At 42.7% G+C, this 27273-nt stretch overlaps 1 protein-coding gene across 1 annotated transcript; it reads right to left on the bottom strand.

Annotated features, from left to right (window-relative positions):
- Positions 1-2810: 2810 nt before the first annotated feature.
- On the bottom strand, positions 2811-26799 carry mxd1 (MAX dimerization protein 1). Its single transcript, XM_079516433.1, has 6 exons — positions 26042-26799; positions 25182-25281; positions 18317-18346; positions 10675-10789; positions 9760-9919; positions 2811-7305 (listed from the first exon to the last, which is right to left on the bottom strand). The coding sequence occupies exons 1-6, from the start codon at positions 26106-26108 to the stop codon at positions 7109-7111; spliced, it is 669 nt and encodes a 222-aa protein (XP_079372559.1). The 5' UTR covers positions 26109-26799; the 3' UTR covers positions 2811-7108.
- Positions 26800-27273: the final 474 nt, after the last annotated feature.

Here is a 27273-nt window from a genome sequence, read left to right as displayed (position 1 = left end):
GTTGAATTGAATTACCTGTCCTAGAATGATGTCTGTAATTAACTGAATTGTACTGAATTAAATTGAATTCAGGCAAATATCAGTTTAGCACTGCTGGCATCTCTTTTTATGTGTATTTGACACACAATCCATGAGTGTCCACTTGTCCAATAGTGCCTAATGTCCCCATCTCCTCCCATCACAATCACGACCAGTAAAGTTCCTTCTTTGAAATTCATTTTTACAAGGCTACTTTGATATGTTAGGTGGTGTTCTGGACTTCTATTGAGCTGTTTCTTTACTATGGGTCACATGCAAGCCAGTGTTTCTCTCCAACTTGGGATGCACTAATCTTATCTAATGTGCACTTTTCCCTCTCATCCCTTGAGATCGCCATTCCACATGCAGACCGTTTTCTCTATCTGTTAGTTCTCATACACAAAAGTATGTGTGCACACACTTTCTCTCTCTCCCACACACCATAGTAGTGCATGCCCATAGTTTCCATAGTGCATGTAATTTGAGGTTGTGTTGTGTGAGTTCTAGCTCTATCAATATGATGGTATGCTTTACATTTTGTGTGCGTGTGTGTGTGTGTGTGTGTGTGTGTGTGTGTGTGTGTGTGTGTGTGTGTGTGTGTGTGTGTGTGTGTGCGTGCGTGCGTGCGTGCGTGTGTGTGTGTGTGTGTGTGTGTGTATAGTCAGTTGTGAGCAGGGTGTGCAAGGTTGGGATAAACCTACAATCTGCAGTCTACTAATCTGGCAGTTTTTCTTTTTTTGGGGTCTGACCCCTCTCAGTAACTGTGTACATACACAAGCATACAGACACTTGCATAACTCAGCTGATAATGCCGCTTTTGTATACATACATTCCACCAGGTAGGTTATGTCATTGTATACGATGTCCTACAATGTTCTGTTACAGTAATAGCCCTGTAGACCCATGCATTATGGCAGCAAATTCCTTTTATGAACCTCATACTTGAGGAAGGTAGAGTTTATCCCCCAAAAAGCATGTTTTTGCAATAAATGTAAAATTCCGCATTTGCGGCGCCCCCTATGGATGAAAAAGGAATTGCTTTGGGCTCGGAATGGACATTCCGTTCATGATTTGTGTAATTTTGTGTGAAACAGGCCCCTCCCACTAACTTTGGAAGCCGAGTACAGCCGAACGATACGGACTATGACAATTCTGCCTGTAATGGGATAGGTCCAGAAATCATGTGTACCGATTTTTGTGAGATTTGCACAAAAGCTGTAGGTGGAAGAGCAAAAAGTGTGTTTTGAAGAAAAGTCAAAATGGCGGAAAATCTATCCTGACGCAAATGGGCATGGCATATGTGCGTCAGGATAGATTTTCGGCATGACCCAAGGAATCCAGGGAAAGTAAAAGTTTGACTTTACGACCTACGGTTCAAGAGTTATAAGGCGAAATGTAAAGCAGGTTGTTATAGCGCCACCATGAGGCCGACTGATGTAATTATGTATTACATTAATTTTAATAATTATTATGAACCTCCCCTCCAAGTGTTGTAACTGTAGCTCCGACGGTTTCTGAGAGAAAAAGACTTGATGTGAGCTTTCGCATTTTCCCATGTAAGTCGATGGGACATTTTTATTCACTAATAAATTAATTATTAATTCATAATTTGTTAAATTGGAAAAAGGGCTTCGTTACGCCCTCTGTAATATTATGATCAATGCCTGTGTGAAAAGTCGGAGCGATTGGTGCAGCCAGTGAGGAGCTACGACAGTGTTTCAGACATTCATTCATTCAGACATTGAGTGAATTATAGTATGATGATGATGATGATGATGATGATGATGATGATGATCTGAATGTATTATGAGGGCAGTGCATTTTGTTAAGCTCGAGAGGCCCTTGTAATAATCAAGTGACAAGGAGAGAATTTATAGGATAATCATAGCATGTACTCATACTACTCTATTTACATGTAGGCCTACTGTAACAGGCCAATAGCTATACAACATTGGTCAAGTCTAACATTAATAGATATAGGTATTTTTATATTCTACAAGGGGGTATTAACTGTAATGTGCAGGTCTTCACTTTCAACAATGCTGACGGGGTGATTGAAACCAATATTAGCTACAATATTCTTCTGGTAGAGTGGAGCAGGCTTTGGTGAAGGAGGGAAGGTGGGGTGGTGGTAGCAGCTTGAAAATCCCAGAGGTGTGTCCCACATTGAAAATTTACGAGGTATATTACATTACTCTCCTCAAATTCATGTGCATTCCTCTGGGAGCACAACAGCAATGCCTATAGAATGGAATTGTACTGAGGTATGGTAGTTGCACAGCTCTTTCCCTGTCCTAGAATATCTACCACACTCCTGTTCACTCCCCTCCCCCTATAGCAGTCAGCTAGCTCCAGAAAGGATGTAAGGAATGGATGCTGCTCAAGATGCCCATCCCCCCTACCCCCTTCCTCTCCATCCCAGGCTTTGTGTGTGTTAGTTATTGAACAGTTGTCAGATGGCTGTGATCATGCAAACCTAGGATTTGGCGGGCAGATTACAATCTGGAGAAACACACCGAGATGGCTGGCATGGATCAACCCACCCATGGAGGCTTTCTTTTATCTCCAAGGGCAGAAACCCCCCTCCTCATTATTGCCTGTTGAAGGTTGCACATAAAGTGTAGTCATTATGAAAAACTAGGGGCGTTGGTTTCCTGTGCCAAAGGAAACTTGTTTCTTAGAATCTAATTATTCCACAGATTTGTCTCGTTACACGTGACTGCAGAGATAACAGCACTCGCCGCCACCAATAAACACAAAGACAAGGTTGATAAATAGGTAAACAAGGGTTTCAAATGCTTTATTCCTTTTGTATCACTGGCAAATATAAATTACTGTTACAGCAATCATTTCTCATTTCTTTTAACCACATTTGAAGTAAAATGTCTTTAGAAGTGAATGTCCAAATTCTCCAAATTCTAAAAAGTGTGCACAAAACGTCCACCATTTATTCTCCTCATTGTTCAACAATAAACACTTGTCCTTTCTGTGGTGAAAGGCAATATGTGATGTGGTAATGATAATAGTAATCATGTTTATGTGCAGGAGTAGAATGAGGTGTTAAGAGTCACTGAGTGCACTGTGTTGTGTATTACATGAGAGCACCACATCTGAGGCAGCCCCGATGAAAAAGGAATGAACTTGATATATGTCGCTATATCATAAACACCCATATATATCTATAATATACTTCTGTCATGTCATACATTTGTTTCTGCATGTTTTAAGGCAGGTAGCCAACGCTGTACAACCAAAATGATGAATGTCAACCCAAATATACACGTGAAAATGAGGGAGTCATTATTCCTCCTGATGTTGAAACCAATAGCTTAAACAACTGGACTAGGCAAGAGACCGACTTAAGTCTTGTTCATTGAGGATTTCCACACCTGCTTCTCTTAAGGCAGATGCTGAAAGCACCGGGTCTTTGTAGAGGGGGGCACACAAGAGAGAGAAAGGGCCGGGGCAGAGCGATTTTAGTTCATGTATCACATGACTCATCTAGTATTCTGGCTGAGACTGCCCCCAGCCCCTCTGCACCATGGTTGCCAACATAGCATGTGGAGGAGGGAGTCACACACATTCACAAGCGTGCACACACGCACAGAGTCGTGGAAGACAGAAAAGGCAATGGAGTTGTGGATAGGCATGGACTCCCTCAGACAGACACTGATACATGAGGTCTTTGTACAATGGACTTTTTTTTTGATGCACCTTTTTACTTGTAAACAAATTAATTCAAGCTAACAAAAAACATAGCCATACCTGGCATTTTTCGTTTTGTTTTCAATCTAGACAGTACCCACCCTCCCTCTTCCAAGACATTTCTCTCTGATGACAGTGACGAAATAAACACTCACAGTCAAGCACACACATTTGACAGATGGCATTCTGGTGCGTAAACATGCACCTGCCCACTCACACCTGTTCTTCTGTACAATTCTCATCAAACGCTCCTTTCTAGTGTGGCTAGTGGCTACATAGTTCCTTTCCATTTTGGATAGGTTGAAATTTGACACAAAGGGCAGCATTCCACAATAAATGACTAAACAATCTTAAACCTATTCTTGACTTTTTGTTTTTTTGGTGTACCATCTTCATGCTCTAACGAGGATTTGTTGTGTTTGTGTGGCGTTGGGTTGAGAGGTGGAAGGTTCCTTTAGCACTGCACTGTAAAACACAAGGGTGTGAGGATATTTGCATTCAAAACACAGCCACCCCCTCCAAATCTACATGCTGCCTTTACATTGGTATTATCACTTTATTGTACAGTATATACTGTACGACTGTACATATTTGTACAACACACTGAAGTCTTTATTTCACACATTATGTAGATTTGATATTTGTTTTGATATTTTTTACTCAAAACTTTACTTAAAATGTAAATGAAATTTGTGGGAAGCTTGCAAATAATGTCACTCACTCTTTTACACCTGTAAACTTGATGTGATAATAAAATGAAGTTGAAGTTGCCCATGGTTTTTCCTAAAAAAGGCCAATCTATTACAGATGGAGCCATCATTTTGTCTGAAGCTCAAAGAGCCAAACAATGAGCAACACAACACCGTGGCTTTGCGCACTGCCACCAAACCCCCACCTCTCACACGCTCCCCTTTTCAACTTTTATCATTTTTAATTAAGATTTTTATTTTATGTCTTATTATTCTCCTGCGAACAAGGAGGATAGCTCAAACAGATAAAAGTCAGAATTAACCACAAAGAACAAAGAATAAAACTTTTTTTTTTGCAGGGAGCACTGCGCCAAATTCAGCATAGACACCAAAAGCCTAGAGGCACAAGAGACTGTTTCTAAAAAGCTATGGATTGGACTATGTTGTGCAAACAAACTACACAGTTAAAATCTCAATATACTGTAACCTCACAAGAAGAACATAACCAATTACTAATTAAATATATATATATATATTCATCTATATATTCATTATATTAGATCTAATAAATACTTTTTTCTTTTGTTTTACATAGAAATATTTTTTTGTCCTATTTACAAACAACCTACATTTCTGCTGAAACAATAAATAACTATGAAGGCGAGGAGGAGAGTGAATCTGCAGTTAGGATATTTCAGTTAGCGTTTTCAGCTTGGAACACGCAAGAGACTGAGCATGTTACTCCCGAAAGGCAAAAAGCTAGTCAGCAAATTCTGCTTCTCGGCTTCAGGGACACCAGACAAACAGGGAAGTGTACTCTCTTCATTAATAATGGTCAACAACAATCACTCCTGAAAATGTGTCTTTCTCTTTCCTACCTTCCTCTCCTCTACATGGTGCAGTGGTGTCCAATAATGTGCACGGAGTCCAACTAACACTACACTACTGTGTAGTGTTAGTTGGACAATAATGTCCAACCAACACTACAAAGGGTGAATTCACCGTTTTGGTTCTGCCCCTCTGGTTGGAAGTGTGCTTATTAGTGCTTAGGTTAGGTGGATGGCAACCTGAATATACTCTGCCCTCCAAGACACATGATGGGACTCCACAGATCTAGTGGAATGTGCTCCAGTCATTTGACTGTTCTCAGATATATTGCAGCCAATGGCCATGAAACTTTACCTTTTTTTTTTTTTTTACCATAGGCCACAGTGGCTAGTGAAACAGGCTGAGTTCACTATTTCACCAAACAAAATAAGTATTAACAAAAATTGGTGGTTGGTTTACTTGCCAAGACGCTGGTGGAGAGTACACACAAACATCCCAGTCATGGCCAAAAACTCACCAGCATTTGACCAGTAGCTGGTGTTTAATTTCCCATCCTCCAATAATGATATCCCCCTTACAACCACGTCCTAGTCAGCTCAGCTTAGACGGGACCACTGACACACACACAACGAACATGCGCACGCACGCATGCATGCACGCACGCACGCACGCACGCACGCGCACACGCACGTGCACACACACACACACACACACACACACACACACACACACACACACACACACACACACACACACACACAGAGGTTAAAAGTTGCTGTAAAATTGCCACCGTCGTCAGAGAGAGGCAAACTACTCTCATAATCCCCACCCCTTCACAATCTCATGCTGCACACAATTATTTGGTACCTTTTTGTTATTTTCCTCAGAAGTATTCTGTACGCTAGGTGTGAGACATAACACAAGTACATGGTATGAAAAAGATGGGACGTATTGCTGCTGACCACCACAGTTTGATAACAATCCATATCTCCACATTCATGCTAATATGTCCTAAAAAGGAGGCCTGTAGTGGACAATGCAGGCATACATCTGATTTATTATTTTGTTTCTAATCTGATCACTGATGATGTCACTGGTAGTTCTCGCCTGATAATCGAACAGCCATAATAGGCTGAGTCAGGGACCCTATAGTTGTTTTTTAAGACAGTGTTGGGACATTGGATTGGATTCTTCCCATTTAAGTGCAAAATACCACCCATGGATGGTCAACAGGCAATCACCAGGGGCAGGTGTGTGTCACTGCTTTAGGATTCCGCTCTCTGTTGCTAAACAAGGAAAGAAGAAGGGGGAGGTGTGTGTATGGTGTATGGGGTTGAATCTCATAACAGCTTTCAATGTCTTTTGAGGCGTTAGAAAGGGAAAGAGGCAGTGGGGTATCATGTGGTAACAATCTCTGGCTGAAGGTTGATGATGGACGAAGGATTGGGGCAAGACAGGGAAGAGATGAGCACCGAACGGGGGAAGAGTTTCTTCTAAGGCCCTGCTTGTTTGATTGGAGAAGAGCACAGGAGCAGATGCAATGCTTGGAGGACTGTCCCTCAGATCCTGACAGATGGACGGTGGGCAGGCAGGTGTCTTGATTTCTTGAAAGGTGTTTCCGGTCTGAACAAAAGTCAATGTGTGGGTGTGAGGAAATTAACAGATGCCGTGTTGTTGGCCGGGAAGGAAAGGCCTCAAAGTTGGTCAGTCCTGCTGGAGAGGATGGAGCGTAAAACTAGAGACGTGATTGGCAGAAACTAGATGTCGCGGTGGAGGTTTATAACCAGGAAATAGTGGTACAATCTTGAAAAAAAAAACACCTGGGTGATTGCGGGAGATGGATTTCAGTGGGGATTTACTTGCTCTTTCTATAGGCTGCAGCCCAGCTGCTTGACCGGCTCCTGAGAGTCCTGCAGTCTGCGCAGGCTGGCACTGGAGTAGCCTTCATCACTGCAGCTGCTCCGCAGACTGCCTCGCTCGTCCCCCGAGTCACTCACACTGCTGGTGCTCCATTCCAGGTCGCCCAGCAGGTAGTCTGTCCCCTCCACATCAACATCCAGGTCTTCTGTTGGTCGAAGAAATAAAAAAATAAATTAATTGATTGATTGATTGATTGAAAAATGTATTAACAGTTTGCAGAATTACAGTACATTTCAAGCACAAACTCAATACAAAGGCTGTTAACTGTGAGTGGACGACCCAATTAAGCATTACACTTGTTTCCAATAGGGTCCACCATGTTCAATTCATCAAAAACATTTAGAGACGTACAAATAGACACTTCTATATAGACAAAGGACAGAACAGGAATTCATCATAAAGGAGGTAAAAAGGGAAAAGAAACATATACAGTGAGGGAAAAAAAGGGGTGGGCGGTGGGGGGGATTCACGTTCAGCTCCGTTCATTTGTTTGTTTTCCTTGGGAAATCATAATTGTTAATGGTCTTTCCATTAAAACCAACCAACTAATTTAGTAAATCTAGAGGCCGTCCCTCCCAGGTACTGTATTGGAACAAAATGTGTGACACCTCCAAAATTCCCAATACTATATACATTTCTGCTGTTGTTTTTTCTAAATGCTACATGGATTAGTGTGGAATAGGGTCTACAGTATGTTGGTGTGTGTCCACAGTTATTATCGTAAACCACGATCATATAGTGCCAGATTTCTTATGCATGCTGCCAGTAGGCCAATTTTTAAGGGGGGCTAGCCCCTTCTATAAACAGCTTTTGTCCCCACACGTCTCAAGACAATGACAATGAAAGGGGAATTCAGGTCAAATGTCCTCTAAATCTTGTCCCCACACGTCAATGAACAGAGAAATTACGTCAGAATTCCACTAAATATGATGTAAATCAAAACATTAACACCATTGACAGGGAAAATGTATGCCATATGTAAACGAGTAAATCAGCTAACCAATCACAGGCAACAGGCATTCTGATTGGCCAGTATGAGATGATGCATGATGATGTATGATGATAAGAGCTGATAATTCCACTAAATATGACGAAAATGAATCATCAAAACATTAAACGCTATTGACATTGAAGGGAAAACTTCTGTCGTATGTAAACGAGCAAATCGGCTAACACATGTTGGTGGGAGTGCTTGGCCAATAAGGGACCACCATGTAATTTATGTAATAATAATAATAATAATCTTTATTGTCCCGAAGGATATTCATCTTCACAGGTCTGTTCAGCACCAACAACACATAGTACAGAAAAACATTACACCAAGACAATACAAAAACATGAGTTCCCCACTGTGTACAGAACCATCCTATCGGCGGGGCAGTTTGTTTAATGCCGCGATGGCTGAGGTGACAAAGCTCCTACTGAAACGTAGCAATGTCAACTGTCCGCTAACATAACGTTGCTGTCCGGAAGAAAAACTCAATTTTTGAGGTTTTTGATATTTTTTTCCATAAATCAGTGCTATTGAACACCCTTTACGTCTGTGTGTTGTTCCGAAAATATTGAACCAATGAAAAGAAGTAAAAAACGCATTGAACAAAACCTCTTAACTCCATTGGACCCTCAAACTGTCTGCTAAAGCAACTAACTCCACCACCTCTCTCCTTATAATTGACAATATCTAAAGTCATAACACCAACTTTGATGAGGCAGTATTTCAAAAATATAAGGTTTTATTAATTTCCTTAAAAATGTATATTTTTCTTTTCCTGAAAAATGAACATTTTGGAGTTATGAGGTTTCCTCCGGACAGCAGAGATAAATTGATGTACGATGACAAGAGCGCCCCTCATTTCACACGGGTGTGATTTTTGTATAACATTTTAGACTGGAAGTCAAAGGACGATGATTGGGCTGAAACTTTGCCCAAATATGGAGATGTCTGACATCACAGTACTGACTGTGGATAATCTAATAATGCAGTCTACCAAACAGACCCGTTTCAACTGCTGCGCATCCTAATCATTATTAAACAAAACTCCTAAGACTATTACAGAGAGTTATATATTCCTTTCTACTTATTATCTGAATATGCACCCACTCCACCCAGTATATTCCTGAACCTTTCCACACTGTCCTTGAGTTGAGCGAGCCTTTCCCTTGAAGTGAATCACAGTACGGAAGTACGGACGCCATACACTGTAGGCATGACATCAGAGATCCACAGGAAAGCCATGCCGTTATTAGACCATGTCTTAGTTATTTTAAAACAAGCCATTGCTATTATCATTTTCTTCCTGCCAATTCCCCCCATGTGTACTGCAAGGTCTGTCATGCCAAAGCCCACTGTTGGGAGGATGTAGACAAGCACATGGCTCGAGGTCACCAGCCATTTATTTTCTCCCAGTTTCCTCCACTCTGAACAGGCGCCTAGACCAACCAGTAGGAGACACTAGTCTCCTAGTCAGACCTCTGTGGTGCTGGATGAATATTTTACCCGGACACCTGGTGAGGCCTACAGTAATTCATGGCCAAATATTTTGTCCATGTGGTTTACCTGAAATCGCATGTGTGTATGAGGCCAGCAGGCAGGACTCACCCTGGTCCGAGTCAGATTTGTCTGAGGAATGGGTGGAACCTGTGCTGTCCATGCGTATCCTCTCCACCCCCAGCTGCTCCAGGCGCCTCCTCAGGTGTCTCTGCTCCCGATTCAGCTGGTCCAGGGTGTGCAGGGCTCGCCTGTCGCTGTCTTCCAACCTCTACATAGCCGATGCATGGATTGGGGGAAAAGAGAGAGAGAAAAGCAGCATTTAGTGTTAGTTCAGATTTGGGGGTCTTAAAGGGACAATATATTGCTTTTTATGTGCATTTCAGTGATTGTGATAGCTATTGAAACAATATTTACAATGTAAGAACTATAGATAGCCATTTTCCTCTCTATGTTTTGGCCTTTCTCTGTGCTCCTACAATTCCCATGATACATTTTGTGGGCAATCATCTGCCTTCTTTGGGTGACAAAGCCAATTGCCTTGTAACGGGAATTAAAGTGAGAAAGATGGAAAAATGCAAGCTTCACAGTCAACAGCAAGTTCCTGTGTAACTGATAGAATATTGTTGAGACCTCTCCTTGGACAATGCATCCTAAAGAAATACTCAAATGCACCTTCACACAAATGTTTGGCTCTGTGAGTGTGCAGCTTATCTAAAACTTTAAGGTCAGTCATTGGTACGCAACACTTACACACTTATCCTCTACAGCGGTCAAGCAAATTACCCTCTTCACACTGATTAGGCTGCTCCCATCACACACATACTGGTACAAATACAAACACGCACACACACACACACACACACACACACACACACACACACACACACACACACACACACACACACACACACACACACACACACACACACACACACACACACACACACACACACACACACACACACACACACACACACACACACACACACACACACACACACACACACACACACACACACACACCGAAATGTGCTCTTTGGCCTTCATCAGCAGGCTGAGAGTGGTGTGCCTGTTGGCGTCTGGTCCAAGTGGAACAAGGGATTTCAAGCGCTCTAAACACAGCCGTAGGTGGGCTCGCCTGGAGAGAAGAGAGACAGACTCCATTTTCTTAAATCTTAAATCTTAAACTCTCAAACATACACACACTGTACATTCAGCGTGGGGGATGCAGGCATGTTTAGGCTGTGGTTGGTAAGGCAAGGCAAATTAGATTTTAATCCATTTTATACACATTGGGAATTCAAAATGCACGTCATTTGTCCTCCACCAAACAGGTAACCAACCAATGTTTGGAGAGTTTTATTTATTTATATAAATAAATAATAATGGCAAAAGGCGTTTTACTTTTTACTCTTCAACCAGTCATTTTAGCTGGTTGAAGAATGAAAGGTACTAAGTTGGTTTTCTATGCTGTTAACATTACCCATTTCAAGGGTATTTATTGTCACATATAAAATACAGCTAGTAGCAACAATGTTGGCAATGAAATATATTACATATATTAATAAGACATATATTCTGTGTGTGTGTGTGTGTGTGTGTGTGTGTGTGTGTGTGTGTGTGTGTGTGTGTGTGTGTGTGTGGCTGTGTGCGTCCATGCATGCGTGCGTATATATAGAGTATATATATATAAGTATTATGTTCCCGTATACTTGTTTATATTTTGTTTCATTATGTTCACTGCTTTACTTTTTTTTGGCATAATGTGCAGGGGTCATCGCTATGTTCCCCAGGTTCTATGTTCCCCACTTACCCTAAGCCTAAGGTAAGTGCAGGGACTTAAGGACTTGAGTGTTTTGTACTATACAATTGTATGTACTGTATAAGTACAGAACAAAGAATGTTTGTTAACATAGGTACGCTCCCCATACAGTATGTAAAAAACATGACACACCATGTTTTAAGCACTGTCATATCATTCAGAGCCACTGTTCTGCAGTTATTCATGAAGATATTGTATTAACTGATTTGTCTACTTTTAGAAGTCCTTGAGTTTTAGGATTTCAGCCTCATGCTGAGGAGATATCTGTTCAGTCTCTTCTTGAATGCATGCACATGTCTCCAAAAACAGCAGGGGGAAAAGCTCCTGTCAAGGCATTTGATACTACTAGTACTAACACCAGGAAGTGACAAGGCATGGTTTGATGGTAACCTCAGGGTGGTTCGACCCAAGGTATATTAAATGGGGGTGCAGTTTGGCTCCATGCACCCGGAAGTTCGGCAGAATGCCGAGCTCAGTGACCAGCTCATGAACAAACACTATTTCTGATTGAATGACTGAGATCTTTTGTAAAGCAATCGCTTCTGGCAAATAACAGAAGACATGTAACACATTATTGTCGCTGTGCTGCTTGACCCACTACAACTTCCATCTGCGCACTTATTAGCTTGATTCTAGTGCTCCCAAAGAACAGATCTGAATTCTGGACGAGGCAGTGGATCCATCTTTATATTATCTATGACTAGTTTAATTCGTATGTACTGCCTTTGCAGTGTGATGTGCTGCATACGTACAAAAAAGAAAAAAATGTTTTGCTATATTATTATGAATGACCTCTCTGGTGAATTATTTTGGTCCATTCACTCCATCTCTCTCACTAGTCACTATTTCCTCTGCCCTGTTCTTCCTGAAAATTGCTCTGTTGTGTTCTCTTTACCACTCTAAAACGGACCGCCTTGGCAGCTGCAGGGGTATGGTGGGTGTTGATGACCACATAACCACTCTGTTACACAACACACACCTCCAACTCCTGCCTGCGTGCAAGTGTACAGTATGTCTATATGCATCAGTGCAGCATTATTGGAAGTGTTCATACTATGTGTGTGGGTGTTATATATACACACATTTCTCTACTGGAGTGGATGTCTACAGCAATCCATAGGTTTCAAGGTAGTTCATTTATTGTGTACTCTGAGAAATACTGTTAAACGTAGACTAAAGTAGTGCAGTAAAATGACGTACACATATCGTCAAAAGGTTATTCGACGATATGCGTCAAAGGACAGAGGAGAGGGAATGATTTTCTTGTGGGCAGACTCGCAGAGGCACCATATGCAATGCAAGTATGTAAAGTGCACTCTCATTCCTCTTTAACATACACACAAGCCAGACCCACACAGGCACATTCAAAGCAGGAACATAGCTTCCCCAAGTAAAACCAAAGGCAAGCAAACAAATCAGTTCAGTCGCATTGATATTCATTGGCAATTTGTCGTTAGATGGCATTTTGACTCTTAACCCACAATACAAAAACAGTACAAAAACCTATCTTCGTATAATTAGTCCTCACTAATGCTCATGATAAAATGGTAAAAAAAGACGACTCTGCATGTGTCTCTTAGGAGGGATATGGACACTTCAGAAACCCGCCTACCAGTGACATCATTGTTTTTTATTAACGCAAGAACAATGGCTTACTCTATAGTTCGCTAACAGGCTGCTGTTTCTTTCTTTTTTTTACTTTCTTTTTTATCCCACGATTTTGTAACCCATTTTTCACCCCTGTGTCAATTATCGAATGTGATCCTGGGCTCTACACATCCTCCGCCAACCTAGTCCCCATATATGGGGGCCATGGGGAGAGCAACAGACTTGAACTCATGCTTCCTTCATGCCTGAGTGTCCAAGTTGCTCCTTTACACCTGACAGGGGGGAGTTTCCCTGGTTGGACGTAGCGCGTGGAAGGAACACGTTATTCCAACCAGTCCCCTCCATCAGGCACCCCGGCTGGCCAGGGGGAGGCAGTTTAGAGACCAGGATTACTGCATGTTTTTTGTGAGGGTACTACCTACCCTAGGGGACCTCGGGTATGGGCACTGATGACGCGGAGGAAACACGCCGCCAGCACCCACAGCGTCCCGAGCGGGAATCGAACCCAGGACCTTCTAGCTGTGAGGCGACAGCACTACCAACTGTGCCACCGTGCCCCCAAGGCTGCAGTTTCTATTAGCTTGTATTGCCAATCGATATCACTGGTAGGCGAGTTTCTGAACAGTCCACATCTCTCCTCTGAGAGAGTGAGTAGACAAACAAATGGTACCATAATGTAATGAGCATTAGTGAGGACCAATTATATGAAGATGAAAACAGACATTTTCCTTTTAAACAACATTTATCTTGTGGTGTCTAGGAAAATGGTCCTCACAAGGTTGATTTCTCAAGTTCTAATATACTTGTGGGGACGCACACTTCCGAAGTGCACACTTAGCACGGAGACAAAGTAGTCTGGTGCAGAGGGACCAGGTGGCTTTTTTCCTCGCCTGACTCAGTCTAAAGGGCAAAATACTGTTATTACATAACAGGAAAATGTTCTGACATAATACAGGATCACTGTGGCTGGCTAATGTCTGTTAGACACCGAGGAGTCAACACACACCAGCCTCAGCCTCAGCTGGTGTGTCTCCTAGGGGTGCAGATATGAGTGGTGTGGCAGAGTGAGAGATACGAGAAGGGGCAGAGATACAGTATATAGAGAGACCGCAGCTAATTTAGCACCAGGTTATTCCTGTTCAGAGTGATTGTAGTTTAGTGTGTCAATAGGTAAGTATGTATGTAGGCCTATGTGGTGTAGTTATGTGTTATTGGCCCACGGCCAGAGTCTACACTTCTGTGTGCCAATTCCCCCACCTTTCCTGCCCCTCAGGGCCCTACATGTATTTGAACATGCAGCATTGGCCCTAGACTACCTCTTTTGTCCAACAGTGTTTTTAACTGGGGCAAGGCGTGCAAGTGGAACATCAACTTGTGTTACATCACACAGCGAGTGTCTCGCTGCAGAGGGGGAGGGCGTGGGGGTGCACAGACCCAAATTGTTTTCACACTGGCCTCCTAGCTGCTAAAAACTACAACTAGGCCAACATGCTGAACTGTGACCTATGTGGCAGCTCTCTGGCCCTTTGACCCCAAGGAATAACGCACCCCCCCCCCCCCCCCCCCCCCCTGACTGGCATGAGTAAACTTGCATGAAACAGGGTCTTGGCAAGGGCTGGAATCATGTTACGTGCAATGCAATTGCAAACACTACTTTGTAGCTTGCGAGGAAGGTTCAAGGCCATATAAAAAGGGGACTTTTTACAAATATACTAAAAGAGATCACACACTGGACAAAATAGTGTGCCAAGACCTTAATTTGAACTTACTAGACCTTACCCGTTCTGAATATATGAACACCAAATGATGTACAGTGTGTGGGTGATGCGATGTAATAGATCACATTACTGATTGGGAGGGAATTGTCCTGTCTAGCGTCTAGCGTAGCGCACGTAGGCTACGCTATCGCAAACATAGCGGATGTATCCAACAAAAAGCATGTTCTTGCAATAAAAAATAGATACGAAAATTCCGCATTTGCGGCACCCCCTATGGATGCAAATTGAATTGCTTTGGGCTCTCCGTTGATTAAACCACCCTCTACATGTGAGTAGAATTTGGGGTGGATTGGACATTCCGTTCGTGATTTGTGTCATTGACACAGGCCCCTCCCACTATAACTTTGGAAGACGATTACAGCCGAACGATACGGACTATGAAAGTTCTGCCTGTGGTGTTTTAATCAGATAGGTCCAGAGATCATGTGTACCGATTTTTGTGAGATTTGCACAAAAACTGTAGGTGGAAAAGCAAAAAGTGTGTTTTTAAGTCAAAATGGCGAAAAATCTATCCTGACGCAAATGGGCGTGGCCTGTATGGGGAGATGCGGCATGATTTTGACTTTACGACCTACGGTTCAAGAGTTATAAGGCGAAATGTAAAGCAGGTTGTTATAGCGCCACCATGAGACCGACTGATGTAATTATGTATTACATTAATTTTAATAATTATTATGAACTTCCCCTCCAAGTGTTGTAACTGTCCGTTTCTGAGAGAAAAATACTTGATTTTTAGCATTTTCCCATGTAAGTCGATGGGAATTTTTTATTCAGTAATAAATTACTTATTAATTAATACGTTGTTAAATTGACCTCCATAATATTCTGGTCAATGCCTGTGTGAAAAGTTGGAGCGATTGGTGCAGCCAGTGAGGAGCTACGGCAGTGTTTCAGACAGACATTTATTCAGACATTGAGTGAATTATAGTATGATGATTGATGGAGTGTGTTGTTTCTTAAGTAGGAGATGTTTTTTCGGGAGTTTCTGCACATGTGGGCACATGCACGGGTACAGTACACTCACTCACTCTCTCTCTCTCTCTCTCTCTCCTCTTCTCTCTCTCTCTCTCATGTCCCAGGCCTCAGTGCCATGCATTATTCAGGCTGTAGGCAGTCTGACAGCCTGCCCACTGAGCCACTGTTTTGAATCAACTAGCACACACTGGCAGGAGTAGAGACAGGACAGGAAGAGACAGTACAATCCGGAACCAACACTTAACCCAGGTACATAACCGGTCTAGAGAAGGAGCTTGTAGACAAAGTAAGTCTGCTTTTTGTTTCCAATCTGGGCCTAATTTTGGGTCAGCTATGATAATGATTGTCACTTTAAATGTATTCATTTATTCAATCTTTATTAATTTCTCAGACAGACATTTGAGGTACTGGTATGGCAATAAAATAATAAATCAATACCTTTCTTTCACTTCTTTTCAATGTTGAGTTTCACAGACTTGAATCACTGCTGTTATCTAAACACAATTGTATAGGGCCAAATCAAATGAATCAACCGTATGAAGATTCAAAACACACACTTTCAACACGGTAAGGCATCAAAAATCACATTTTTACATTTCCTTCCAATAATCTATGAGCCTACATTGGAGGGTCAATTGGCACTACTTTGTTCAGCAGCAGTGTACACAAGCTAAACAAGATCTTACTTAACAATACAAAAGTATGAAATTCAAAATTATGGACATAGCATGTTACAAATTTTACTTTCAATGTCCAACAGAAAATAAAGATGCTGCAGGGAACAGTCTTCCCATAACACAGGCCAATATTAGCATTTTACAGCGAAGTCATTACCATTTCTCCGCAATGATGGATTATGCCTGTCAAGCAAGCAGAAATTCATATATGTTTATTTTTTATTCAATTTTTATGTTTGTCACTCACTGCGAACCCCTACTGTTAGTTATCAGTCGCTTAATATATTTTCACCTAACAGAGAGAGGAGTTTCACCAAGTGCCCCAACCAACCTGTGGGAGTCACTAGTGCCCACCCACGAACATTGTGATAGTTGGGAGTGCCCGCCAAAACCAGAGACACTGCAGAGAAGTCAAATCCTAGTTTCCACGATGGTGGGCAGGAGACAGCTGTGTGTGTGTGTGTGTGTGTGTGTGTGTGTGTGTGTGTGTGTGTGTGTGTGTGTGTGTGTGTGTGTGTGTGTGTTATGTTAAGCCTTAGGCCTGACTCACACCTTTCGATCTAGCATACAACATTGATGCATGCTAGATGTAAAGAAAGGGTTTGTTTACATCTTGCCCCAATGCATTTCCAATGGAAGTCACATGGTTTGACACAACATTTGTGTTGTACGGCTTTCGGCTGTGTTTCGACTGCCCCCCCACCCCCTCATACAACACAAATGTTGTGTCAAACCATGTGACTCCCATTGGAAATGCATTGTGAGCTTGCATCAGTCAATAAGTCTCATGCATCAGCTATACATCAATCTGTTGTGAAGGTGTGAGTCAGGCCTTAGCCTTGTAGCCTTACAGATGGGTGTTGGGTCATTTTTTGGAGAGTGTTGGAGGTTATCGGCAGTTAACCATCGCATAACATCATAAATAAATTATTTATACAAATAACATTGCAGTGCACATCGTGAGCCTCAGACTCACCTGCTTCACTTCAATTGTATAGTGCACCTTATGTCAGTACTTGAAACAGTACTTGGAGAAGCCAAACGTTTTGGTATGGGCATACGTACTTTTTTATTTCAAGATTCAAAAGAGCTTATTTGTCACACTCATAAAGGTACAAGCAGTGAAATGTGGGTAAGGTATGTTTTGTAAGACTTTCCTAACAGCAGCAATACTTTCTACATCGTCCTCAGACGAATATGATTAAAAAAAACAAGATACTAATAGTAAATAACACTGGATTGTAATGAAATAAAAGAAAATATAAGGTTAAATGGTGCATACACACACTAACCCTCTTTTTTGTCTTATGTTGACTGCAGCAGTGACCTTCTGCCACTCTTTTCTCATCCTTTTGTCTATGATGAAACTGCTAAGTCCTCCAAATAGTAGACCTATCTCTGTTTTCAACTTCCTTGGTTAAGGTTTCTATTCTCCTTTTCTGAACCATCTGGCATTTCACCTAAATGAAGATGAACATGGACAATTGGACATGTATACATGAGTGAAAACTAGTTAATTAACAAGTCACTTGGAACTGAAAACAAGCACAATTCCACACTGATTTCTCCTCCATGTTGACATTTAGTATTTTCCATCTACCTTTTTTGATTGATAGTTTTTTACATAGTTGTTAGTTATTGAACGACATGCACCCACGCACACGCACAGTCACACACACACAGTCACACTCACACACACACACACACACACACACAATCCCCATACAGTAGTACACAGACCCACCACACACACATAAAGTGCACCCCTGCAAGCATACAAACCAGGATGAGAAATTCCAACATACCTGTTCTTTTCCATTTCATTGTGTGTAGACCTGTGGACACACAAAAGACATTTTATGTCATTACAAATGAGTGGTACACCGTACACATAATAACACTGAAGCACTGAGTGACTGAGATTATCCTCGTCTATGTGCTATCACTGCAGTATAAGGCCATGTTGCAGGAAGGGGTGTGTGTGTGTGGGCTGTGGAGTGTGAGGCGGTGTATATGAGCCATCAGAATGCCTGACAAAAAAAACTCAGAAAATGATATTCTAATGCCTGAGGCATGTTCTATGGATCAATCTTGAGCTTTTTGAGTACCATGCAGGCACATAATGAACGTGCATGTGTATCGCATACACACAGCAGAGGCAGCCTTTTCCACCAGGCAACCAGGCTTATGAACAATGGACAGTAACTGCTGGTTGCCTGTCTGCATGCCGCACACACACACGCGCACGCACGCGCGCACAGCCGCACACACACACAGACACACACAAATGTCCAATGGGTAAACTTAGCAACAGTAACCAGAAACATCATACAGGAGGAGTGCTATTGACCTCCACACACACACACACACACACACACACACACACACACACACACACACACACACACACACACACACACACACACACACACACACACACACACACACACACACACACACACACACACACACACACACACACACACACACCACCTGATCATTCGCCATGCATGTCTGCAGAAGGGCAGATGAAGAGAGAGAGAGAGAGAAAGCAAGAGAGCAACACTAGCTGAAGGTGATAGAGACAGAGGTGTGCCAGTGGCGATCCTGACTCCTGCATTGCAGTGTAAGCTGCACAGACGCACAGACGCACGCACGCACCCACACACGCACACGCACACACACACACACACACACACACACACACACACACACACACACACACACACACACACACACACACACACACACACACACACTCACCCAAAGGAGGGGACACCACCTTGGGGACATACACTCTTGCTCCCAGAATAGCCCCTACTGCACCTTCAGCACAGGCTGCCCTGCACTGTCATCACCCCCACCCAGGTCCCACTGTCATCACCCCCACCCAGGTCCCACTGTCATCACCCCCACCCAGGTCCCACTGTCATCACCCCCACCCAGGTCCCACTGTCATCACCCCCACCCAGGTCCCACTGTCATCACCCCCACCCAGGTCCCACTGTCATCACCCCCACCCAGGTCCCAGACACACATATCACTGTCATCACCCCCACCCAGGTCCCACTGTCATCACCCCCACCCAGCCCAGACACACATATCACTGTCATCACCCCCACCCAGGTCCCAGACACACATATCTCTGTCATCACCCCCACCCAGGTCCCAGACACACATATCTATCATGCTAATGTGTGGCACAGATCCAAAAACTTTATGGGACCTCACATGCACCCATTTAATGTGGGCAAACTCTGTCCTTATACCTCCAGTCATAAAGGGAAGAGTTTCCTACATACAGTAGTGAGAAGGGGGTGGGTGTAACACTTCCCCCATGTGTAGTGTGGTTTGACTGTGGAACTTGAAGTGGTGGCATGCCAATGTGGAACAGGGTGTCTCGCCATTTCTTGGACTATACCTCTCCCTGTCTGTTTCCCTTTGCCTCCTCCATTATCTGTCACTCTCCTAACATTTTCCTCTACTGTCTCTAACCCTTACCGAACTCCTTGTGCATGGCCGCGGGGAGATATTTACAGTAAGAACGTTCATTTTCATGCGGGAAAGTGGCTTTTACTTCCCCTCACCACACGCATGAGCAAACTGACACAGGCAATTAACCAGGTTAAGGTGCCGATACTGTGATACAGCATATTTATTAGGCCTAGTAACAGAAATCTGTTTTGATTAAAATTATTATTATTTTCCCCCTCCTGTCCGAGGGGAGGGCTGTGCCTGGGGGGAGCACCCCTACTTCCCTCAGCCATGTCCTTGTGCGTCAATCCCTCTCATCTTTCTCTCTGTCTCTCACTCCCTCCCTCCCTCTCAGTGTCTATGTGAGTGAGAATGAGACAGACGCACTTCCAGTCGTCTGTCTCACTCTGTCTGTATTCCTCTCTCAGTCACTTCGGCAGCCAGGGACACATTCTTCCACTGGGGCAGGCAGCCGTTGCTGACATAACAGGGAAATGATCCCAGTAATCAGGGTTAGCAGTTGGACAGGCTCAGACCTCCTCCCAGCACTCACCTCTCTTCTGCATGCTCACTACATGATGACCCCTAAAACTATAACTGATGACCTGACAGTGGAGAGTATAGTCAGCTGGTAGGCTGAAACAGAACACCTAGTGAAGCCGGAGTTATACTTCAGTTACAAGTCAAAAATAGCAGATCTATAAGCTAACAATGTGAGCTTATAGATCTGCTATTTTCTGAGTTCAACGCTGGCGCAATACTATGTATAAACCAGCCTTAACTGGGTAAAGTATCTGTCTAGGTGCTCTATTGAATAATATTGAGAAATGCATATTTCTACACTGAGCAATATAGGGCACTCCAAAGTGAATAATATATATAATATATAAGAGTGTGATCAGTCATATTGTGCAATGTGTATTTCTGTACTGCTTAATATTGAGCTGCAATAAGGCTGTTTTATAACAAGACAAAAAACAATTAGCCCAATACAAACACTCCTTTGTTTTCACAGTTTTTATAATATAAGAAAAGAGACTGGAAGGTTATTTGGCAAATTGGCTTGAAGAATATACATTTGTATATCAAAGTTTAAAAGCAATTGGCAGATTACTGGTTGAAATTTCCCGACCTGATTTTCAATATCAGGGTGGCAGGATGTCTAGTTTGAGAACATAATTGTCAAACTAGACTGGAGGTAGATTCAAGTATTTATTGTTTTTCCAGCCAAAAGGTTGGGTTCTTCTTCTTGCCTCCAAGCGTTGTAATAAGCCACCATAGACCAGAAGTTTCAACTGGTTTTGTTCTGGGAACCAAATACTGTATGACGTCAAACATGAAAAGGAACACAAGCTGACAGCTGTTCCTTTTCTGCAGAACGTCTGACAGATTGCTTTTGATTTGAGACACTCTTCTTTTACACCAGTAAGACGCCCTAAATGGCGAGGTTGCGTGCACGCACCCGCCTGGGTGACGGCAGACTGCTGGGCGAGCGCTGGCGCTTTGGCATGGGGGGTCAGATCAACATATGGAATGAATTCTGTACTGGCCATATATGAAGCGTGTCTTGAGTGTACAGTTGCTGTAATGCTAGCCAATAGCCTTCTCAAATTCTCCCAGAAGACGCTGCAAAACAGGATTCCTTCTTCATAACAATGTTGACACATATAGAGCACCGCAGTCACGCCCCCTCGAGAGACCCAAATAAATCGCTGTTCATTTTCCTCATAGACTTTTCAAAAAGTATTTATTTCTTTTCAAAATCTTTTTATTTCCGTTTTATAACAGTATGGGTGTCAAGTCACAGGTTCATAGAAAAAATAAAAATAAAATATCAGATTTTAGTATCAGTGACTGAGGTAAACAAACGTAGCCTACTGTATGAATCACAGAGATCATTGGCAGACATAATGAAAAGACTGTTATTGTGCAAAACATGCCCCTTCAAGAAAAAAGAAAAACATTTTCTCCCCTTCAAGTCCCAATTTAGTATAGCCAATTCCCAATTCCCCAGCCTCTCTACAACAAAAAGTATTTATTTAAAGACGTTTACGCCGCGGACAATGCCAACTCTTGTCGTGACAAATCATGACAATAAACACAATGTTTTGGGCAAAACAAAGAATTAGAAAGTAGAAAAAAACTGCAGGTTACAACACTTTTTTTGTTGTTTTTCTTCTTTGTAATTATTTGTTTAGTCCAAAATATTGTGTTTGTTGTCATGATTTGTCACGACAAGAGTTGGCTTTGTACGACGCTTATAAGGTCTTTAAATAAATACGTTTCGAAATGTCTATGGGAAAAATGCATTGGGAATTATTTCCTGGGCCTGGCGTCGTCATGAAAGGGGGCGGGACTGCGACGCTCTATACTCTCTCTTTGAACTTGTTATGTTTAAATGTAACAGTTTTTGTTGAGTAATGAGTCACACGAAGACACAGCAATACACCCACACCCACACCCACACCCACACACACACACACACACACACACCAGTATATAAATTCCTTTTATACTTTGCATTAACTGTCACAATCACACAAGTTCATGTATCAGGAAGGAAAGAATAATAGAATATATCCAGGTGTGAGGAGGAGCCTTATTTATGTGGCTTTAATAACTACAGCTAAGGCAGCAACACTAGAGTAAAAGAACAAACGCGTGGGCTAATGGGTGGACCACTACATTATCTTGCACAACAAGCATGGCATACTGTATGGGTTCCATAATGCACCACAAATGCATGCTCTGTGTAGGGTACTAGGGTTTGGTAGAGTGGGGGGGGGGCATGTTTTCCTTCTCTGTAATGGAGGAGAGCCGGTAGCTCTCCCCTGCTTGCCAAGAGTGAGACCTCACCAGAGCGAGGGATGAGGAGGTGTAGTGAGAGGAAAGGAAGGGGGAGGTGTAGAAAAGAAGAGGACAAGAGGTGAGGGGGAAGGCACTAGCACTACTACTGACACACCAGAAACACAGCGACTCCCTCCCTTCCCCCCACCACTCACACATCATCATCACACCATGTGGAAACAACAGGAGATGGAGGCTTGGCTCTAGTGCTGGATGTACATACTGGGTCACATGACTGCCTGCCCTACATTTCACAAAGGTTCGGCAGCAACAACAAAAACCCAATAAATGCCTTTTCACCTATAATTATCTCTCCCAGGCGAAATGCCACCCTTTCCCTTCACAAAAAAGGGCCAAATCACTCACTGTGCCATTTTGCTGGTTGGCATACTGGTCATCGAGGGTTAAAAACCATAGAGTATGCAGTCATCTTTGCTGCAGAGCCTAACTAATAACAAATTGGGGTTCTTGGGATAAAATAAAAATATATAATTTACATTATCATTATTATAGGATACATCGTAAATCAAGTGATTAGCAAAAAACATGAGATTTTTTGAGATGAGATACGGCAATACGGCAGATACGGCAACATGAGATACGGCAATGGAGGACCAAAAAGAGAATAACGGAATATCAAGAGGTGGCTTGAGAAATACAATCAATATCAGTGCTGTTTAAAGTGCGTGCCTGCTTGTGAAGCTTTTGCATCCAACGATATAGACAGATTCTATGAGTTATTAAACAGGGACGGAACTGCTGTGGTTAGCAGCAGCTACATTATCCTCAGTAAAATTGGAAGAATTAAAAGTTAAAAGTTCGTATGGAGTAGTAGGTAATCATTTCTATTAAATCCGACGCAATGCATTTGTCAATGCATCCAACGTCAATGATCACTGGAAAGAACAGGGTCTGGCAAACAGGCTAAACCAAATATTTGAATAACATCAGGTTCCTATTACAAGGCAGGCTTAGGTGCATATATATAGGCACATGACCCCTGTTCAACTCTTGTCTATCCAGCTTTAATATCCAATGATCTAAAGTTACAACACTCACACACACACACACACACACACACACACACACACACACACACACACACACACACACACACACACACACACACACACACACACACACACACACACACACACACACACACACACACACACAAGGTTACACTTCATTTCTGCATGTCTAGTAATTTGGATAATACAGTTGTCAATGGGTATAGTATGTGGCTGAGTTACTGGGTAAGTTACTTAGGTACTTCTGCTGTTGTGTGACTTACATTTGTTTTGTATCAGCGCTGAGGCATGTTTATATGTGCACGGTGGACGATTGTGTGTGTGTGTTTACAGTGTGTATGAATGTCACAAGGTATTTTGTCCAGTCAGATGACTTGAGCAGTCAGGTCTTGTCTGTCACTACAGAGTCTCCTGCAACCACCTTGGATTGACCTGGCCTTGATACTGTAAAAGTGGCCATTCACTAGGAGTCAGACTGGTGTTTACTGCTGTCGCTCAAACTGCAGAGAATTCCCGAAGTCATAACATGAACACGCACGCACGCGCGCGCGCGCGCGCGCGCGCACACACACACACACACACACACACACACACACACGCTCATAGAAAAGCTCAAAACTGCAAATCATATGCTGCATGCATGCAAATGTTGCATGCTGCATGCATCAAAAAAATCACACCCGTGTGAACTGAGTGGTGCAACTCCCCTCTCCCCTTGCCTCTCGCTCTCTCTCTCTCTCTGTAATTAGCAGGCAACAGTGCAACACTATCTCTCTCTCTCTCTCTGTTTCTGGCACAACAGCGCCACTTTTGCCCCTACTGGTACTCATAGTCACATAGGTGAAGATGGTACTCATAGTCACATAGGTGAAGACGGACATTGCTGTTCCTTGGAGTGGTTGCACCACTTAAAAAGCACAGAGAGAGATTGGTGTTGGGTCTCAGGTAGGGTAATAAATTGCAGACTCTTGTCGGGTTGACGCCAGGCATGAAAGCCATGGGCCAGGGTCGGCCTCTGGCCCGAGTTTTAGGCACGGATGCATGAATCAGGTGTATACATGTTTCTGACAGGTTGAATAACCTGGTTTGAAAACCGATATGCTGGTTTGAAAATGCAGAAGCAAATGTCAGTCTGGTAATGGCAGTGTATTGTATTCAACCTGCTAAACAAATCACTGTTTCACTTTAAAATAGTAAATATAGTAAAACCTTCCGTGCTGCAGTACTGAACAAGGGGGGAAATGGAAGCTTTACAAGAGGTTAACTGAGGACCGAGGGTTTCATTTGGTGGGACACAAAATTGGGTCAAACCATTTACCTGCTACTTGTGTTTTTCTTGCTTTTGCTTTTCCGTTTCAAGCTGTCTCTCTCTTTACTGCTGGTGAAGGGTAGCATTGAGGCATAGCCATGTTCAGCTTCTGCAAGCGAATAAAGACAAATCAGTCAGACCCTACTGCAATTCACCTCATCTGGGAAATACAGTAACAGTTAAACATATTCTAGGCTAAGGGACTGGAGAAAGGGAAAGGTGATCAGAGCATGATATATATTCTATACAGTATATAATATATAACATTTTCAATGCAAGTTTTTAAAGCGTGCAAATGCATTCTTTTTTTTCTCCAATGTGTTTATACATATTTTCTTCTTCCTGCAAGCCCGGACAATGATGTCATCTTGAACTGGAGTAAACCCCAGTAGCCGAACCACAACAGACGAAAGGGGGGGGGGCACCCTACCCTGCATCAAACCCAGCACGAAAACAATGTCGCTCTCACACACACACACACACACATGATGATTGCATCTGGCAGACATACACCCCATTCATTTGACATGCTCATTAATGACGAATGCATACTATTGCATTATGTAGGCTACCTCTTTTGTTTCACTTTCAATACACATTTAACCCGTTCTGCTGTATGCGATACGTGCAACACGCTCTGTTCTACTGTGCAGAATCCACACTAGCTAGCTTCAATGCATGACCCATGTATTTATAATAAATACAAACATTTTGTATATTATGTAGGCCAGAGAGAATCAGATCGCATATATTAGACTAAAAAATATATTTTTCCAATGGCAGATGCAATGCTATGTGTAATTGGGGGAAGGGTGACATGGTAATAACCCATGAATAAAATGAACCACAACAATGCAATCATACTGTACCTCTTTCCCTACGTTCAAGGTACTCGGCTGCTTCGATCAACATCTGCACCATTTCGATCGCCGCCATTTTCAACAAATAACAGATATTAAAACAATCCGGTGTCGGATTCCAACTTGCAGCTGGTTCGATTGCCTTGTGTGCAGGTTGCTTGCCACTCAGTTAATTGTCATGGAAATTGGTCAGACTAAACGTGAGATATGTAGACAGCTTGCAATGTAGGAAACGAGCTTAATATAAAAGTCGAACGATTGTGTTATAGCACAATTAACTGAGCATAAAATGTAGATACATTATTTTAGGTTGGTTAAATGGTAAAGCAGCTGGGCAATCCCAATTTAGCAGTAGGATATCGGTAGTCTATGTTGCCTATGTACTTGGCAAGGATATACAAAATAAATAAAAAAAACAGCTTGTTGACAAACTAAAAGCAGGTTGGACGGTTCTTTAAAAAAAACAAGTAGGCTATTGTTCTGCTTGGAAAGAAAACGCTGGCTAAAAAGAACTTGCCAGATGATCGATGACAGCTCGTTTGATTAAGAATATGCGAATTAAATAAAGTTAAACGCTGGCTGGTTCACTTGTCATTAGCCTGCACGAAGTAAATGTATTAAAAATGAGCGTCAGCTATCTAAAACTTCCACCGTCGAATCGATGACATCCAACCGTATCGATTAAGAGATATGTGGCTGGCTGGTTTTGTGCTGGTTTGAGTTAATCACGCGTGATACGTCTCGGCTGGAAAAGCAGATAGCGACTGACATCAACTAGGAGGAAGAGTGTTTATAAATCTGCTTCCAAAATAGTGGCTTGTTGATCGGAGCGACAGCTTGCTACTGTACTTGCCATAAAGATTGTACTGCGATGTGATTGGGTACTGGAAATAAAAAGCAACGTTTCTACTGGACGTTGGAGCGGTCTATCAAACAGAGGTTTGGCGTCGAATGCAACTGCTTTCCTTGTTCGGCCATCTTGGTTCCAATCTACAGTTGTAATTGGTTACCGTGCGAAGCCGTAATGGACGGTGTTTCCGTACAAGCTTATTGGCGTGCTTTCATTGGTTGGGTTCTAACTTGATAGTGATTTGTCAACATCCTCCCACGAGCGGCCGTGGCACCGCCTGTTATACCGATAAGCCACGCCTTAGTGCCATGCTGTTTCGCGGTGTATGACCGTGATTGGCTTTCGTGGTGTTGTTTGCCTTATTTCGAGGCTAGAGATTGGCCCAATTCAC

This window comes from Electrona antarctica (genome assembly GCF_951216825.1).
Source record: "Electrona antarctica genome assembly, chromosome: 12".
NCBI lineage: Eukaryota > Metazoa > Chordata > Actinopteri > Myctophiformes > Myctophidae > Electrona > Electrona antarctica.
The sequence above is the reverse complement of the archived record's forward strand: the minus strand, read 5'-3'. Positions and strand labels throughout refer to the sequence as shown.